General features: G+C 38.3%; 1 protein-coding gene across 3 annotated transcripts in view; it reads left to right on the top strand.

Moving 5' to 3' along the window:
- UBE4B (ubiquitination factor E4B) overlaps nt 1–18,367 on the top strand; it is a 37,551-nt gene that overhangs the window by 5,241 nt on the left and 13,943 nt on the right. Inside the window, exons 3-15 of one of the 3 annotated variants that reach the window (XM_088536163.1) lie at nt 3,638–3,773; nt 4,307–4,394; nt 7,551–7,695; nt 8,296–8,524; nt 9,015–9,422; nt 10,306–10,419; nt 13,433–13,574; nt 14,079–14,179; nt 15,182–15,296; nt 16,294–16,377; nt 17,307–17,363; nt 17,786–17,902; nt 18,014–18,112. In XM_088536163.1, the coding sequence (XP_088392289.1) occupies nt 3,638–3,773; nt 4,307–4,394; nt 7,551–7,695; nt 8,296–8,524; nt 9,015–9,422; nt 10,306–10,419; nt 13,433–13,574; nt 14,079–14,179; nt 15,182–15,296; nt 16,294–16,377; nt 17,307–17,363; nt 17,786–17,902; nt 18,014–18,112 (1,835 nt within the window). The remainder of the gene's footprint in view (nt 1–3,637; nt 3,774–4,306; nt 4,395–7,550; nt 7,696–8,295; nt 8,525–9,014; nt 9,423–10,305; nt 10,420–13,432; nt 13,575–14,078; nt 14,180–15,181; nt 15,297–16,293; nt 16,378–17,306; nt 17,364–17,785; nt 17,903–18,013; nt 18,113–18,367) is intronic. The other 2 variants (XM_088536164.1, XM_088536165.1) reach the window with 2 other exon arrangements.

Raw genomic sequence — 18,367 nt, 5'->3', positions numbered from 1 at the left:
GTAATGTCTGATCTACTAAAATTATACAAACGCAGAAAACATGGAAAGTTGAGAGGGCTGCTATTTTGAGAGGTGAAGAAATGCTAATATTTTCATATATAATACTCCTGTTGACCTAAAAGTTGTTTTTAAACTTGAATATCTTGAAAATCAAAACAGGCTGGCTTCTTTCTCCAGTATTGTGATCTTTATCTGCAGTCTTCAATAGCATTGCAGTCTTTATGTTGTTAAATTAACTGAACTTCACAAAACCAATCTTGTAGTGGATATGTTAAGAATGTTTAAAACAAAGTTTTCTGTATGATTTCTGTTGATGTCGATAATAGTTTTCTGATGCTGCTTGATAAGCATATATTACTTCTGATCTATTTACTTACTGGCTTCCTGAAATTTTCTTTCCGTTTATCAAATACATGAGTTTACAAGCTACCAGAAGGCAAGGTATCTCTTATTTTTATGATTTACAGTGCTCTTCTGCAATATGTAGAGTTGGCTACTTCCTGTTTATCTTATTGCTCAGTGGCCAGGCCAGGACAAAGGAAAATTATCAAGAGCCTTTACTGGGAAAAGCTCATTGTAGTTGGAATATAACACTGCGTATTGTCCTCGTGATAATAGACAGCCACCCAGAAGCAAAGGTGACTTTTTAGGCCAGCGCAGCGCTTGCTTACAGTGTTCACTCAGCCCGTGGTTGCATGGCTGTTTTAATTCACCTTAAGACTGGCTCTGGCTGAAAGAGGGGATTCTTGCTGCCTCGCTTTCTGCTGTCAGTAGCAGCTGTGTGGTGAGGTAGATCATGGACTCGATCCAGGGGAAAACTAATCCAGGAAAAAGAAATGTTTAGTTTCTAAAATACGAGCTACTGATCCATTTGACTACGCAACTGTATAAACACTAATGCAAATATATGAGGAATGGAAATATGTACCCAAAGGTAGAAATGTTCATGTATTGCATCTGAATTGTTACCTTTTAAAGGTAACCTTTTAAAGTGGTGATACAGAGAAGCCGCTACAGGCTTCTCTGTTACGAATTCATCCATCCGTGCTAGATAATACCTAATTAAACAGACTAGATTGTTTGATGGCCAGAACCAGAAGGTACCTAGTCACGGTGTAGCGTGTGCTTCCTGCAGTGCCAGTCATTGCAGCAGTTTAATAATGCATGTTTTTTTCACAGCAAAAAAAGGGATATGGTTAAATGAGAGACTAGATCAAGAAAAAGCATTCACAAATGATTACCTGCTGTATTTATTTAGCATCGGTGAAGCCTTGGCTAGTGCTCTGCAGTTTGCAGGAGCTCCTTTGCAGAGGTAGACTAAAATGACTGCAGAGGATTTTAATTTGCTTGGACATGCAGAGAACAGCTTCAGCAGAATAATGTCCTTGTAAGCATCCCTTTTTGTAAGAAGTTGCATGTCACAGTGAGATCAAACTTATGCATCCATTTTGTGGAAAATGTGATAATTATTTTGTGTGCACCATGAAAATGTATTGGAGAGCTGCCCAGGGAGGTTGGGAAGTGTTCTTTGGAGATGATCAAAACCCACCTGGATGTGAATCTGTGCAATGTGCTCTAGGTGACTCTTCCTGAGCAGGGGGATTGAGCTAGGATGATCTCCAGAGATCCCTTCCAACCTCAACCATTCTATGATTCAGTGAAATGAATTTTATTTCAAGACTTGTTTTAGTGCATTCTTCTCCAAGCATTTCTAACAGCTGTGTCGAAGAGCATAATCCCGATCTGTTCCTTTTTGCTTTCACTACTGTTAATTTCAGAATGGAAAACTGCCACAAATACAGGACAAGTTGCACTTTTCAGTGGCGACACTGAAACACAGCTAGCCGTGGAATTTAAAAATAAGTCCATCTACTTTTACACTTTTGACTTGTAAGCTAATACTCTTTGGGGAATGCCTTGTAAACAGCAGGCAGAAGAACCCAGAGGAGTGAACTCACTATACTGCCTGTTTAGAATGAAAGCAGCAATGAATCTCTCTCTCTCTCTTTTTTTTTTTTCTCCCCTGTAAAATCTCCTTTAAAGAGTCTCTTTGGCATGCAGATATCTAACATTATAGCTGCAGCTTGCAATGTCAATTAATGCTGTTTTCTTATTAATCATAACTTAATCCGGTGTTACTAGGCACAAATTTTAGGAACAGACTTGAGAGATCTCCTTACAAATGCCAGTAGAATTCATTGAGCTTCGATTGCTGTTGAATGCAAGACTGTTTCTGCATTATTTGGAATTATACAGATAGTTTGCATCCTACCATGCCAGTATGTAATGCTTCTCTGAATAAGTCTTCATGCTAAGTGAATTCATCTGTTCATATCCTGAAGCTTTTCAGCTACCCTCCAAAGCCGTATTTTATACTGCTCTTTCCATTTGCTCTGTGTGTACTTAGTACTGTGTGCTGTTAGGGCCTCCTGGATGTTTTTGCTGTTTTTGTGCAGTACTTCGTACCTTCCTTGGTACCTTGTTGAAGGATTTGTCTGGTGGGGGACAAAATATGAAAACTCTTGTTATGTTAACCTAATAGCCTCACCTGGGCTAACTCACACACAATATGAAGTCATATCCCGGTAGCACTGAGGAGTCTTGGCAATGTCTTAAGGTAGCAGCAATTTGCTACCAAGCTTAGCTATTTTACCTGCCTGTACAAGAGGAAGAGAAACTGCTTCCCATGGCTTTTGAATGTGGCCTTGGGGTGCCCTGCGAGCAGCCTGGAGAGCCACTAGCAGCCTCTCAGATATGAGATATAGGAGATGGGAATGACGTTTTGTCAATTCAGTCATAAAGTAAAAAATGAATTTCTGTATTATCTGTTCATGATGCAGGCTGTTGGGAGAGGGGTGCCTATATGTCTTATTTCTTTATACAGAGCCACTTGAAGCTACATGTTTGTAACATTCTTAAACTTTTTTGGAGTTTGAATTTGGTGGTGACTTGCTCTTCTGTGACATTAAGTGACTCATTATTTAAACTAGAGTTTGGGTTTTCATTTTTATTATCTCTTAATTGATCTGTGTTTCAAAATCTTGCTGCGAATTGACTTGCTCTTCCAGTGGTCACCTTGATGTTTTCAGTGGGTTTTGCTTTTAGTATATGGATTTTCTGTACATTTCTCACCTGATGAGGTTGGAAAAAGTAGGGAACATTGTGAGTAAAAGGACATGGTGTCCCTTTCTCTTCCCTACAGCTTTCTTTTGAGTACTGCAATAAATACCTGTCAATGTAACTTGCTATAGGTAAATAAGTTTTATTAACGCCTGACGTCATTCATGTACTTAGATCATATGTAGATTTTAAAAACAAGAGTTTTCCAGTGCTTTTTATTTTGAGAGCGAGTCTCTGAGCACTATATGGCTGCAAATTCAATTGTGTTCCTCTGTGTTGTAATGCAGGTAAGTATTCCCATAGCGCTGCTGCGGCCTGGGAAGGGGAGGTGGAGAAGGGGATTCCATAGTCAGTGGATATTATTAACTTTTATTTCCAAAGACATTGAAGCACTGAAAATGCTCAAGAAATGGATTGACAAATAGTATCCAGAATGGCATTTCCTCTCCTTTTTCATCCCTATAACTGTGTATGCCTTCCAAACTCTGTTGTAATCTTGGTGGTGCCTTTTCTTTAGGAGTAGCCCACCGAAGCCAGAGCAGCGAAGGAGTGAGTTCACTCAGCAGTTCTCCATCTAACAGCCTTGAAACACAATCTCAGTCTCTCTCTCGGTCTCAGAGCATGGATATTGATAGTGTCTCCTGTGAGAAAAGGTAAAACATGCAGCTTGGACGAGCTGACAAATATTGCACCATGCAATAATAAAAACCACTTGCAGAGAAAAATATTCTATTATTTTTAACTTCCAACCATGATAATACAATAGGTTTAAACGTTTAAAAATACACAGTGTTTAAACCATTGTAATGCTTCTCTGTCTGATTTTAATGGATATTCCTATTTTAACATTTAAAAAGATGGAACAACATCTTAGATATTAAGGGATGTGCATGTCTAGTGGGATCGATTCAGCTACTCTTTTTAAAAAAGAAAAGATTGCGGGATGTGATAGCTTTGTGTTTCATATTGCCTGCTGAAGAAGTTTAATATTTTTGTCTCTTCAAAATAAATGTAGTATGAGAAGCCTTTAGTAGCTAGTGACTGTTAATTGCTATTGTGGATATGGCTATTCCATTTGCATTGTTTCTTTGCTGCTTTTACCTAAGGTGACATTCCTTCAGTCAGTGTCTTGCAGAGGCGCTTTCTTGGAGGTTTTATGGGCTCTCTTTTCTATTTCTGCTTACAGTATGTCCCAGGTAGATGTGGATTCAGGAATTGAAAATATGGAGGTCGATGAAAATGATCGCAGAGAGAAAAGGAGCCTGTCGGATAAGGTTAGTCCATTCTATGTTGGTGGTTTTCTTCCAGGCTCTGCAGGGCGCTATTCTTACCTTGAGCTCTTGGATGTCATGGGAAAAACTGCTCAGATTATGCAGTTTAGCATGAAGGTACATTTCTGTTTTATAAAAGTTGGGTTTGATTTCTGAAAGCTTCACCTCGGACTCAGTAAGTTTTGCCTTTGCTTATGTTACTGTGTTTTCTTTCACTGACATAGCCTTGTACAGCTGCCAGCTTTGCAGTCTGTAATTTTCCTGGGTTTTGCCGTGTGTTCTCTCCAGTCTCAAAAAGGGCTATATTTTTTTGGAGAAACTTTGTCAGGACTGTGGGTAGCTGTCCCTGATGATGGAATTGAAACGGGAACAAAGGATTTAGGATGATGTGATGTGCATAAGAGTGATGAGGAATTGTAGCTTGTAGTGTTATCTGTATCTCAGATATCTGTATCTCTGTGTTTTGAATAGGAGCTTTTGGGAGGATGGAACTAGCTTTTAAATGTCATCTATGACCAAATTCAGGACTACATTTCCTCATTAAGTTTTTGGGAGGGAGGGAGGAAGAAAGAGTATTAAAGCTATGTTTGAATAGTCTTAGAAGTAGATTTATTGATACCTTCAAATTTTGAAGAAAATATTTTCATTATATGCCTTACAACAAAGTGACCTTTTCTTGTCCAATCCATTTTTTTTCTTTTGTTTTCTAATATGGATTAAGCCTGTAGAAATACTACTTAAGGGGAGTAATTTATAACCATATTGAAGATTACATTCCAACTTATTTATATAGCATCTGGAGATCTACTAACAAGCTGCTGTATCAAGTGTTCCCTATGCTGAAGTAATGCTTCATAGTAAGATAGTGTTCTTACTCTTGCTTATTTTCTTGGAATATTCTTTGGCTATTAATGTTTAGACAGGAGCTAAAATCTCTTAAAATAGAAAAGGAAAGCAAGCTGAACGCTCCGATTCACTTCTAAGATTTTCTTCTGTCACTTGATTTTTAAGGCCCCTGTGAAATAAAGCAATAAAGAAGTGGGACATCAGTGTGGTCAAGAGAGGTTTCTACAATTTTTGCAGTGCTCATTAAATGCCTTTGTTTATTCCTGCACTGTCAGTAATAAACTTGGTCCTGGCTTAAAGCCATATAGCAATAACCCTGCTGCAGAATCCTTTCCAGTCGATTCCTAGCTGCAAACCAGGCAGTGAGACAGCTTGCATTGTGCTACTGTGAAAGAAATAGCTTGGAATCAAGGACGATCTTGAATGGGGGGCCCAGTGGAAAGTAAAATAAAGCTGTGCAGAGTTGGCTCAATTCCTCTACCTTTACCATGTCTCCTAGTAAGTAAGTGGAAAGGAGACAGTGTAGTCCTCGTTTAAAAGCAAGATTTTTTCTTGTCTGCTTATCTGTTTTGAAATTGTGCTAGTAATAAAATCATTTCTAGAGAAATAGGTAGGAGAAGTAAAAGTATGTTGTAAGTGATTATGTCAAGGAAAAATATATTGATGTGCCATAATTTGCAGTTTAATAGTTTGTGAGGAAAGTGTTTGAAAGGGATACAGTTCTGGTCGTTGCTGGAAATCCATGATGAATCTAGTGGCATGAGTGTGGCCGCTTAGTGATGTCAGATCTAAACAAAAAGGGAGTTTTATTTTTAAATGGTATCTTTATTTTTTCAACATGCATTTTGTTCTTCCCTATTCAACCAGTTCTTCTAAAAAAAGAACATTTACTACAGTAAGAAGTATAACACAGCAGTACAAAGTAAACCTTTATCAAGTATCAGATACACTTTTCACCTAGGAAAGATCTCCAACTCTTGCAGAATAGTCTCCAGACTAATTTTTTTTCATTTTTAAAATTATATGCAGTTGAATTTTCTGTTTTATGTTCAACATAGATGAACCTCAGTGATTCTAATGCTGGTTCCAGCTACTGTTAGTGAGAACTTCTTTCTCATCAGAAGAAAAGTTGAGATAAATCTCTCCTATCTGTACATTTATTTTCTAATTATCTACTATGGGTCCCATCAGACAAAGTGCCATGCTACAGGTGACCTTTGGTCTGATCTGTGCAGTGTTGCAGGATACATGTGACTATTATTGTTGAGATCAGTAAGGTAGTGCTGTTCTTAAATACATAGTGTTAGCCAAGCAGGAAAGAAATGAAACTGGGGGAGTTGAAATGGGTAAGTGACCAGCCACCAGTCAACCCAATCAAAATGCTTGGGTCTACTACCTTGTAGATTTTGGAGTGAAGAAATTTAATTTTCCCCTTGTACTTTCCAACTATAGTTATTGTAGGCTGAAACTGGCTTTTATGTAACAAGTAGTTTTGAAGTGCTTTTAGTGCAGCTCTTTTGTGTAATGAGAGTTTTATTCTTGCATGTCATGGTTTTGTGAATAAAAAATAATGAGTTCCCATATGCTTTGAAAATGTTTTTAAATGCAAACTTTCCTCATATTGCAGGGAAAATTACTTGAATTTTATTTCTCTATATCTTGCCGTTTTCCCAGGTGCATCCTCAAAGCTGCCTTAGGATTGCAAGAGCCCTCCCATTTAACCCTTGCTAGCCATTACTTGTGGTAGCATTGTTTTTATAGAAAATATTTTTACTTAGTTTTGAGCACAATATACATGATTTTATGGAAGAAAAGGGAATGAGGCAAATTCTTGAATCTTTTGTCCTGTCCTGACTTCATCCAAGTGAAAGATGCCATTCCTTGGACAAAGATTTGAAGGGAAGAAAGTCTGGGGATCCTTGTAAGCTCACCCCTTCTTGTGCTTTAATTTTTAGAAGAAACTGTTAGATTACCATATGTGTGCATAAAAAATTAAATCCCCTTTTAATTCCCTATTAAGGAAATCAGCACAGGGTTTAAGGGTTAAATTTCCCTCTTATACTGTTTTATAATGTACTTTGGGAAGTTGCTTACTACTGGATTAGCGTACTTCTGAATTTTTCTTAAAATCTCTCTTTTCTTCCTTTTCCCAAATAAAAGTTTGGCGACTATATTTGTATTTCTTCCTTAGTACACAAATTTTGCCATCCAGAGTTAGCCTAAAGCTATTTAAAGAACTGAATCTGATGAAATCGTGACCTGACTGATACAATCATAATTAATGCAAATACTTTGTTTTCTACCCCAAACAAGGAGCCTCTGTCTGGGTCTGAAGTATCTGAGGAACAAGCTCTTCAGCTGGTCTGTAAGATCTTCAGAGTTTCTTGGAAGGACCGAGATAGAGATGTCATCTTCCTGACTTCACTTTCTGCTCAATTTAAGCAGAACCCAAAGGAAGGTAGGAATCTGAGCTGTTATCATTTGTTAGGGATTACTTCTGTTCAGTAAAACTGGTGTGTTTCAACACTGGAAGGAAGGTGCATCTGCTGATGGATTTGTTCTGATATCAGATCAATATGTTGATACTGCCATGTTGCCAAGAATTTCTGTGCCGTGTTTTTTTTTTTTTTTAACTATATATAACAAGATATATTATATATAATTTGTCAGCTGGGAGATATGACCAGTTTGAAAATTGCTCTTTTGTGTTTGGGCATATGAGAGCAGGGGGAAAAGGAAAGGGAAAATTATTTTCCTTCCTTAGGATATGAGTTGCTCAACTCAGTAGCAGATGAGACAATGTTAAGAATCATTAGTAACAACATTAAGTTGCTTATGATCTTTTGTACTTCCCATAAAAGTTACCTTTTGTGTAACTGTAACTTCAGAACAATTACAAGTAAGTTTCAGATTTTTTTGGTCTTGTTATAAGTAGTGCTTAATCCACAAAGGTAGCTGATAACTGTCTTTTTTAGGGGAAATCTATGATTGTGTTATAATTTATTTATACATGAACAGTTATATGAGGATATTAACTCCATTCTTTTACTTTTAACAGTGTTTTCCGATTTTAAGGACTTGATTGGACAGATTTTAATGGAAGTTCTGATGATGTCCACCCAGTCAAAAGATGAAAACCCCTTTGCCAGCCTGACAGCTACATCACAACCAATTGCTGCAGCTGCCCGGTCACCTGATAGAAGCCTGATTTTAAACACTGGCTCCAACCCAGGAACCAGCCCTATGTTCTGTAATGTAGGCTCCTTTGGTTCCAGTTCATTATCCAGGTGACTTCTGATTATACTTACTATTGATTTCACTTGAATATTGATTGATAAAGTAAGAGAGAGGCATAGAAGTGTCCCAAGAACAATAAATAAAATAATCACATGAAAAAGTGATAAATTTTTAAACTCTATTCCCCTCACAGTCACCATTTTTGACCATGTAGACATGATTAGAGGCATATTTGATAGATTATAGGCATTTTTGATCAGTTAAAGCCATGGTGCAGGTTCTTTCAGAGAACTGTCCCTAACTTGTGTCTTAGGGGCCTGCCTGTTAATTTAACTTAATATTATGTAAATAATGAGATAGTTTTATGCAACATTACTACAAAGCATTGATGTATGTGAGCTGCAGAGCTATTACTGAAGAGTCATCAGAAGGGGAAGGGCTTCTGCTGCTCATTTACTTTTTCACCCTTTTCCTGCATATCCTAAATTGTTGCTTTTTTTTTTTTTTTTTTTTTTTCTTTTTCCCCTGTAACTGGTTTAGTCTCTATGGGACTAGTCCAGCTCCTACTATCAGTTTCACAAGCTATGTACCAATGACTGGTTCATCTCTTACCCCACCAGCCAGTTCAGTTGCCTCCACATCAGTGCCTTCCATTTCTGTCAGCTCTCACCTCACAGCAACAAGCCCTTCTGCGACGCAGCCCTCCTCTCCGAGGTACCGGCCATACACTGTTGCCCATTCTGGAGGCTTTTCTGCTTCTTCCATCCCGCGTTCCTTGAATATTTCCATCCCGTCTAGTTCACCAAGCCCTCCAGTCATGGCTACTAGCCCCCAGGGCTTGCCAGTCATCACGTCCAGGCAGAGACCCACTGCAATGGGTCCACCTTTGTTTACTGCTTCACCCAGTACCTTGCGCAGGCGTTCGTTACTGAACAGGATTCCTTCTAGGTATTTCACAAGAGCAAAAGAGTGTTTAATGTGTGCAGTGAGGGTGCGGCATAATCATGCAGTTTGGAAGCGCTTCTGTTTGTGCTGAGCTTACCTTACTTACCCTGAGCTGATTTCTGTGTTTTGGTTTGTGCTTGTGTTTATTTATTGACTTGCTAACAAGACCTGTCTGCCAAAATGTTAAAACTGCCTCTGCTAGCATTTGAGGTGGAATGTAATTATCTTAAAGATACCAATATCTTTTTTTTTTTTCCATTTTGCCTCTCTTCTTTGCATCCATTCCAGGTAAACTATTAGCTTTCTGCTTGGTTGCCACTGCTGGATGGTATATCAGACAGGCCTCCTGCTTTGCAGTTGATTTTCTCACTCAGGCTTTAGTTGAGGTTGAAAGCTGTTACTTGGTGGACTGTGATAGAATGGACAACGTAATGCACAAATTTAAATTACAGATTAGGCTGTTTTAGTGTGCTAAGCCAAGTACAGCCGCATTTTCTGTCTGTTGGCTGCTCTTAGAAACTCATTCCCTGCAGGAGGGAGAGGCTAACAGGAGGTGCTTTGGTACCACTGCATTACAGTTCAGTAGCTGAACCTGTAATATTTATTATGCAATTAGGTGTAAACATTTCCACCTAAGCCATAAATTTATTAGGTCTCAAAAATTACTGTGAAATTTTTGGTTTGTGAGTGTGTGGTGTTTTTGATACATGAATAACTTGGAGTGGCATCACAGAGCATGTTAGTCTAGTCTTGGTTTTTCTAACATAGTTACCCCTTGTCTGCATGCTTTAAGAAGTTGTTTTCTTTGGCAGGTTTGTAAAGAAAAGCTATAGTGTACTTTTGGCTTAAGAATCTCTGATGGCCTTTTCCATTTTTGTTGTGGTAGTATATACGACAACCCTTTCTCCCTCCTCTTCCTTGCCGTTTCTGATGTGTCTGAGGACAGTAGTGATGAAGAAAATGAAGATGATGATTTTTCTTGTGTCCAGTTTGGGTCCAGGTATTGGAGAAAAAAATGTAACCTGCATGTTTGGGTGCTTAGGAACTAACAATCTGTTTTTCAAAGTAACTTGAGAAATGAGCAAAGCCAAGGAGATGACTTGAATGTTTTTTCAGATGCTGTGTAAACACGTGTAATGAATCCTAGTTAGTCAGCTCTTTTTAAAGAGATGACTAAGGTAAAGGAAGCACTAATCATGCTGCCTTTCAGGTGTAATGAGCACTATTTCTCAAGTGGATGTTTCAATGGAGCTGGCTATATATTCATTGACTGTATGAGTAGAAGGAATGTTATTCACACACAGCTGTAATTTTAATACCAATGGTACATCATGTGCATTTTTTTCTATGAAAAACTGGAATATGATGTTGGTGGTTAACATATAGAAAAAGATCCAGTGGCAAATACTCAACTGGTGCAAGTAGTGTGCTTTTGTTGCAGGTTCATGGGCGTTCGAGCAGTGTGTGGCAGCTGAGGCTCTTTCCAGTAACCTGTGAGGAAAATGTACCTGACAGTTTAAATTCCCAGGGATTAATATGGGTGCTTTGACACAGGATAGTAGAGGCTGATGTATTTGGAACGGACAAGAATGGAGGAAGAGGGGGGAATAATTTGCTGTAAGACAAAGACCTTGGAATCCTATGACAGAAGCCCTTCATTTCTATGGCATTAAGGCACGTGAAAACAAAATGAGAACGGATATTGGTCAGTGCTGGAGGCTGGCCAGAGAGCTGTGCAAAATAGCCAAACCTGATGATAATCCTGCAATGGTCTGAGCCTGGCACCTCTGTTTGAGTCACTTGAACCAGTTATGGCTTCCGCCTGACTAAGGGAAGGAAGGTCAGGGCTTCCAAGGCAGCGACCGTGATGAACCACTGTGAGCAAAGGGATTCCTGTCGGCTTTTAATCCCCTCTGAAGTGTTTTAGTTGAAGCAAAAGTGAGTGGAAATCTCACTGCCTGAGTGTCAGGGAATGAATGTCCTAAAAGATGTATCTTCTCTCCTCCATCCCCAGCTCTCCTCTCTGACATCGTACCGCTGGTTTTTGGTTATTTTGGGGTGTTGCTGCCAAAATTGGACTGAAAACCGGAAAACATTCCAGTAGCATCTCCTGTTTTCCATTACATCCTAATGTCACCAGTTCATCTCCCCAGAACTCACGGGTTGAGGGGGCTGTGCACATGGAATTTGGGGTTATTTTTTTCCACTGTTTTGCTCAAATCTGGTATTTATACTGCTGATGGTTTAAGCCAAATATCGGACTGGGTTCCATATTCTGCAGTGCCCAGGATTTCTTGGCGTTTTTGCCTCTGGTATCTTGGCTCGTGTTATGTCCTGGCATGCTGCAGACAGCAGTAAGGTTATAGTTTAAATTATGAGCGCAGTAGCTGTATAATTATACAACAACTTACATTCTGAAAATACCATGGCACCAAAGGCATTTGAGGAGGATATATCAGTTTTGTATTGGAATAATTTCAGTTATTGCTGCAGTGAAACCATTTTGAGTGACTAAATTGAGAATTAATAGTTATTAATCTAAATTTATATTCTCAAGGATAATTTTTAAGCTGAAGGTGAGAAGCCAGGAGGTCAGAAAGAGAAACTATCGAGCAGAAAATGTATATATGGTTTTAGCAGAACTGTTTTAGTAGAGCTAAATTTGGCATGGCTTAATTTTGGTTCAATAGCTTAAAAAAATTCTGTGCTGAAGCTGGTATATTTCTTGATGCACTTTGCCCGCATATACTTAAAAAGTAATGATCTCTGATTTATTGGTTGGACTGTACCATAATAGACTCGTGTAGCTAGATATTAAATTGTAAATGATTTTACAGTTTTAAATAATTCCAGCTATGACAGTTTTGTAAGAATTAAAAAAAAAATTAAAAAGGTCCATCTAAGGAAACAAATATTCTTATTTTTCAATTTAAATTTTGGGCCTTTTAATTAGCTTTTATTTGAATTCAGTCTGTACACTGATTTCATTCAGTGAGGAATAGCTGTGGATCATCCATGTAATTGCTATTTGTTTGAACATTTTATATTTTTTGCATAAGGCAAATATCTTCTGTTAATCCCCTTCTGTAAAATGAGGTTTTCCATTGTAGTTAGCCCTGCCAAGCTGTTATATAGAGAGGAATTCTGTTGGGATAACAAGTCTGGGACTGAGAGAGCTTGGGTCTGTTCCCACTTTTTCAATTTAATTTTTTTCTTGTCTTGGGCATGTTTTTGTCTTTGTGGGCTTAGTTTTTGTGTTTATAAAATTGGGGCTTTCTGTTTTTCCCTGAAGCAATACTACTTAATGAGATGTAATGTTTCACCGTGAGTTAAGCTGAGTTGAAGTTAAACAATCCTTAGTATGAAAGTGCTAAAACGAACAGCTGCCCTGATGCTGCTTAGATGTCTCCTGTTTCATTCGTTCTCCCTTCTTTAGAGTATACAATCTGGTTATCTCTAGCCCTTGTCTATCTGTGAGCAAAGGTCCCTTTGCAGGGAGAGGATTTGCCTTCCGTGGGCCGGATGGCATTAACGGAGCTGGTGACATTTGTAGCTCTTTGGGATGTTGCCCTCCCTTGGTGCAGAAGCTGTGCAGAGGTAGTGTCATTGCATGGTGGTTTGGCAAAGTCCTTCCTGGGAGTTATATCAGTGTTGGCCTCAAGTCTGCTGGTAATTGGAGGCTGTTCTTATTAAATATTGCCCTGAAAATCTCATTTTGATTCCCGCTATATTCCTGGATCTTGCAGCCATCTCTCAGATATTTATTTGTTTAATAAGATACTTCAGTCTTATTACAGCACACCTGGATTTTCAGAGCTGGGCAAGCGGTTAAGTGGGGAGCTCTCTGTAGGTCAGAGGATGAGCGGACCTGCTGAGAAGACCCTGTGTGTGATATGGGAAGGATCTTCAGAAAACTGACAGAGAAAGTCAAGGACTCATGAATTATGAGACTGTGCAAGAGTGAGAGCTGTGCCTTATGCTCCTTTTCTTTTTTCTGTGTGTGTCTTCTGAAGTGTGGGAGGCTCTGGCAGCTCAAGTGTTTCCGATACCTGCAGTGACCACTTCACCATTGAAACTTGTAAGGAGACAGAGATGCTGAACTACCTCATTGAGTGTTTTGACAGAGTTGGAATAGAGGAGAGAAAAGCACCAAAGGTAGGTTTGGGAAGAGCAAAGTGCTATCAGTCCAGTCAGAGCCCATCCTCTAGCTCTTCTGGTGCACAGGGGAAAGTTGGTAAAAATGGATAGTTATTTCCTTGTGGCTTTATTGTATAAATAAATCTGTAAATTTATAAACTTTCCTTTTAGCATTTATTAATTCGTCACTTTGGCATCTTGTATATGTTTTACATCTGTAATATAAGCTGTGTTTTAGGAGCTGTCCTTCACTTTGGATCTTTGACGTTTTATCTTGAGTTTATTCCACACACACAAAAAAAAAAAGTCAGGCCAACTCCCTGCCACCCTCTGTATGTTGCTATTAGTTTGTTGTCCTAGGAGAGGGATGTGGGGGGAAACTGTCTATAAAATCTGAGGCTGGAAGTGTGCTTAGTCTGCATATTGCATTTGTATTACATGAACGAAGAGGTATATGATATTTACTGTCTTTTCTGTCTCTAAGTACTTTTAGTTTGTCTTAAAATAACTTCATTTTGTCAGATGTGTAGCCAGCCAACAGTTAGTCAGCTACTGAGTAACATCCGATCCCAGTGCATTTCCCATGCCGCGTTGGTGCTCCAGGGATCCTTAACACAACCAAGGTAAGTAGAGCCGATATGAATTGTGGTGGACAGTTCTGCTCTGGGATTTTTTTCTTTTCCTAACAGTTAGATGAGCAAATGTAAATGTATCCTGCTCAAACACTTATCTCACTAGCTGTGGACTTTTGCCTGTGGGTCCAGCTGTGCTGGTGGATGGGTTTATTGTTGGAGTTGTTGGTCCCACTGATATAGTGGTGGAAAGCAGTTTAATTGCTCTCTTTTGTAGATCAAATCATCCAGGTTCCGTTGATCAGTATTGATGGGTGATCTAAGCTTTTAGCAGTGTAAATTTGTAGACATTCTACGCTAAATAACTGATGAGAGACTTCTGGTGACTAAAAAGAAAATAGTTGTTTAACTATCAGCTTATTTAGCGGGAACAATATAAAGATTTTGAAAGTGTATGCGACTTTTTGTAAAATCTGCATAATTCTGTGCCTGTGTCCATGCAAATAGTTTTGTAGTCTTTAAAGCTATATCAGCATTCCACTGTGCCATGGGATTAGTAATGTCTTTACTTGAACGAATCCTGGTATTGAGAAAAGTTGTGTGTATATATAATAAGAAAAAATGTAAAAATATCTTTACAAATTCTCAGGAAGCAGTTAAAAGATATGGCTGTATTAATTTAGAAAATACATTAAACCCTTAATACTGGAGAGAGAAACAGATTGAGATCAGTGGAACAGACCTGATGTTGTTGCTTCACTAGTTTAATAAAGGGTCTTTTCATTAGAGAGGAATAGAAGGGGAAGACCGTTTACTGCTCAGAAGCAGTTATTTTCTTCCAGGCTCATTAAAATAAAGTGTGGTGTTGGCAGCAGCATGTGTTTCACAGTAATCTTTGCACAAGTAACTTGAGAAAACAAGGTTAGTCACTCCTGAAAGGAGTAGGTGTCTACATCTTGATACTCTGCTTTCTGACACGTCATTGCATGTGATTCATCTGACATTATCCTATTAAAAAAACCTCTGGTTTTGTATTTCTTTATACAAATAAAGGTCCCTGCAGCAGCAGTCTCTGCTGGTACCATATATGCTGTGTAGGAACCTTCCATTTGGCTTCATCCAGGAACTGGTGAGAACAACTTATCAGGATGAAGAGGTGTTCAAACAGGTAAGGCATACCTTTAAAAACAGAACAGGTCAACAAAACCCCTATTTGCCAAATCCAAGGGATTTCCAAAGCTTTATTTTGCACATCACAGTTCTAAACCTATTGCTTCAAGGAGCAGCAAACGGTAAAGCAATTTAAGTTAGGGTTTTTGGCCATTTTTAAATTACTTAGAGAAATTCTCTGGCTTTAATAATTAAACTAGCACGTAATAAAAAATGTGTATGCTAATGAGTGATACATCTTGTTATGTAAAGTTGAGGTATGGTACAGAGTGCTTCAGCATATCATAGTGGCCTGTTACAGGATTTTCCTTTCATTTAACATCCTTGCGTGTGTTGTATACAAAATAATCTAAAAATCTTTGTGTAAGATAGCAATTTTCTATAATCATACTTAAGCATTCGTTTTCCTTTCTTGACATATTTTGTGTTCCTGTAACTTGAATGGTTTACGTCTAAGATGCTAAGTGTATTTTAAAAATCCTAGTCCATTAAATTTTACAGAAGGTGACTGAGAAATTTGGGGGATACAAAAATTGAAACTATATTATTTTCCCAAGTGCATGGGCAAATTGATCATTACCCTTCTGGGCTATCGGACTTTTGAAGATGGATAGTTTTTACAAGTAAGACCTTATGCCTAGGTGTCAAGTTAGTAGATTATTTATACCGTGTCTGAGTATAGAGAAGATTAAGCTCTCCTAGCATGCAACAATAACAACAAAGGCCATTTTATGGATCTAATTTAATAGCTTTAAGGAGAAAAAAAAAAAAGGCTGCAAGCTGATTTTAAGCTTTGGTACTCTTAAGCATTCAGGCATTGAAATGTCATCTGAAATGACTGATGCCATTTGACAGGGAGAAAGTCTTTGTTTTTCTTGTGTGTAATCTGCCATATTTGAAGAATGAACAGATATTTCATGCTGTGTAAAGCAGAGATGTCACTTGTTTGATGGCTTTCTTTTCTTGAAGAAGGTAATCTACTGCTGTTTCTACAGATCTTTATCCCTATCTTACAAGGCCTGGCTCTGGCTTCCAAAGAGTGCTCTCTGGATAGTGACAACTTTAAGTACCCCCTTATGGTAAGGACAGTTCATTTCTGTAAGCTTTCTTTGATTCCTCATAACTTGGGCAGATTCTTTCCAAGATAATGTGCTGCAGCATTTTGGGGCTTCTTTGTTTAATGGGCTAATAGTTAAACCATGTGTTGTAAGCTTTGTGTCGCATGAAATATGTAAAAGACCACGGAAAAACCCACTAGAATCTGTGAGGCCAATAATGTTGCAAACTGAATGTGCAGCAGACTCTGTGTAGAGAGCAGTTTCAAAGTGCAGCATCATTTACGGCATCCTAAGGCAGGACAATGTGCACCAAAAGGATGAAAGAGTAGTTACTTGCTCTAGCGCAATTGAAGTATGAGAATATAGAGCACTAGAGAAGTGAACTGCATGAAAGCCTTCAGTATTTTTGGATTTTCAGAATAATTTTCAGGTTGTAAACATCCCACAGACGCACTGCATCTGAAAGGGAGTTAGAGATGTGGATAGGATTCTTTGTTTCTGGCTTCTGTGTTTTATTCTTTTATTCTGATATTTTTCTACGCTGATTCAAAAGACAAAGGCCTTGATGTATGTATAGTACAATTACTCCATTTATTATTGTTGCTAACATTCGTGTGGCAGTTCAGGAGTCCAGCAAAGACATTGTTATATTCTGATCAAGCAAATAATCTGTGTGCCTAACTTTTGAACTAAGTGCAATAGTTATAATCCTGTGAGACATATTAGCCTTCCTGAGGCAACTGGGAACAGAAGGAGACACTGAAAGGGGAGCAGAGTATGCTCTAACTCTTTCTGCATCTCTCTACCACTGTAGAAGGTGGAAAAAAATATTCACAGAAAAGGGAGAAGGGTTAGCTCTTTCACCAATTTACCATGTTAATCTTGTTATTAGCAGACAGGTTATTCGGGAAATGCACATGAAAATAACTTTCCTTGGGATTTCCTTACAGGCATTGTGTGAACTTTGTGAAATCAAGTTTGGGAAAACGCATCCCATGTGCAGTCTGGTAAGTGTGTGTATGTGTATACATATATATATATGTGTGTGTGTATATATATATATATTTCTTTTGATTAAAAGAACCATGTAACTTATTTTGTTGGTTGACATCTCCTGATTCACATCAATGGTGTTTAGAACTCTAAAGGGGGTTACTGTGATGTCTCATGCTAAATAATAGCTTAAAGTTAACTGTGGTAAAAGGAATCCTTTTCCCTCAGATTTTAGGGGATAAAGAAAAATTAGAGCAAACATACTTAGATTTCTGAAGTACTGAGGAGGTCTTTCCATTTAGTTATCTGCATGACCGGATATTGAAGATTCAAGGGCCTGTTGCCCTGTGCAACAGGGCACCTGAAAGGTAACAGTGCACTTTGCTTACAGTTCATCAGTGTAAGGCATTAACTTGCTATTTCTCTAATTTTCTAGGTTGTATCTTTGCCCTTGTGGTTGCCTAAATCTTTAAGCACAGGTGCAGGAAGAGAGCTGCAAAGACTTTCCTATCTCGGAGCCTTCTTTAGTCTCTCTGTCTTTGCTGAAGATGATGTAAGTGTTACAGCAGGAGGTAGACAGTAGTGTGGGGATTTTGATTGATTAATTTATTTATTTATTGAGAAAAAAAACAGAAGTGTTTGCCAATGTTCGTTCTGCTTTCAGAACAAAGTTGTTGAAAAGTACTTCTCAGGGCCTGCCATTACTCTTGAAAATACCCGGGTTGTTAGCCAGTCTTTGCAACATTACCTGGAATTAGCAAGGGTAAGTGTCCTCATTTTTAAGAACTGCAAAAAATACTGGTTTTTTTGTTTTGTTTTGTTTTTTTTGTTTGTTTGTTTGTTTTTAGTCCTGACAGATTTAAAATATTATATTAAAAGCAAACTAGTTTCTGCATTTAAAAAAGGAAAAAAAATCTGGGAGGATATGAGGATATGGCTAAAGGGAATTAGGAAAACCATTAATGAGAGCTACAAATCTTTCTTTAGGCTATAAGCCAACTCCAAAAATATCAGAATG

This window comes from Tinamus guttatus, unplaced genomic scaffold (assembly GCF_059628265.1).
Source record: "Tinamus guttatus ecotype Peru unplaced genomic scaffold, ASM5962826v1 Tinamus_guttatus_pri_ptg000652l, whole genome shotgun sequence".
NCBI classification, from domain to species: Eukaryota; Metazoa; Chordata; class Aves; order Tinamiformes; family Tinamidae; genus Tinamus; species Tinamus guttatus.
The sequence above is the reverse complement of the archived record's forward strand: the minus strand, read 5'-3'. Positions and strand labels throughout refer to the sequence as shown.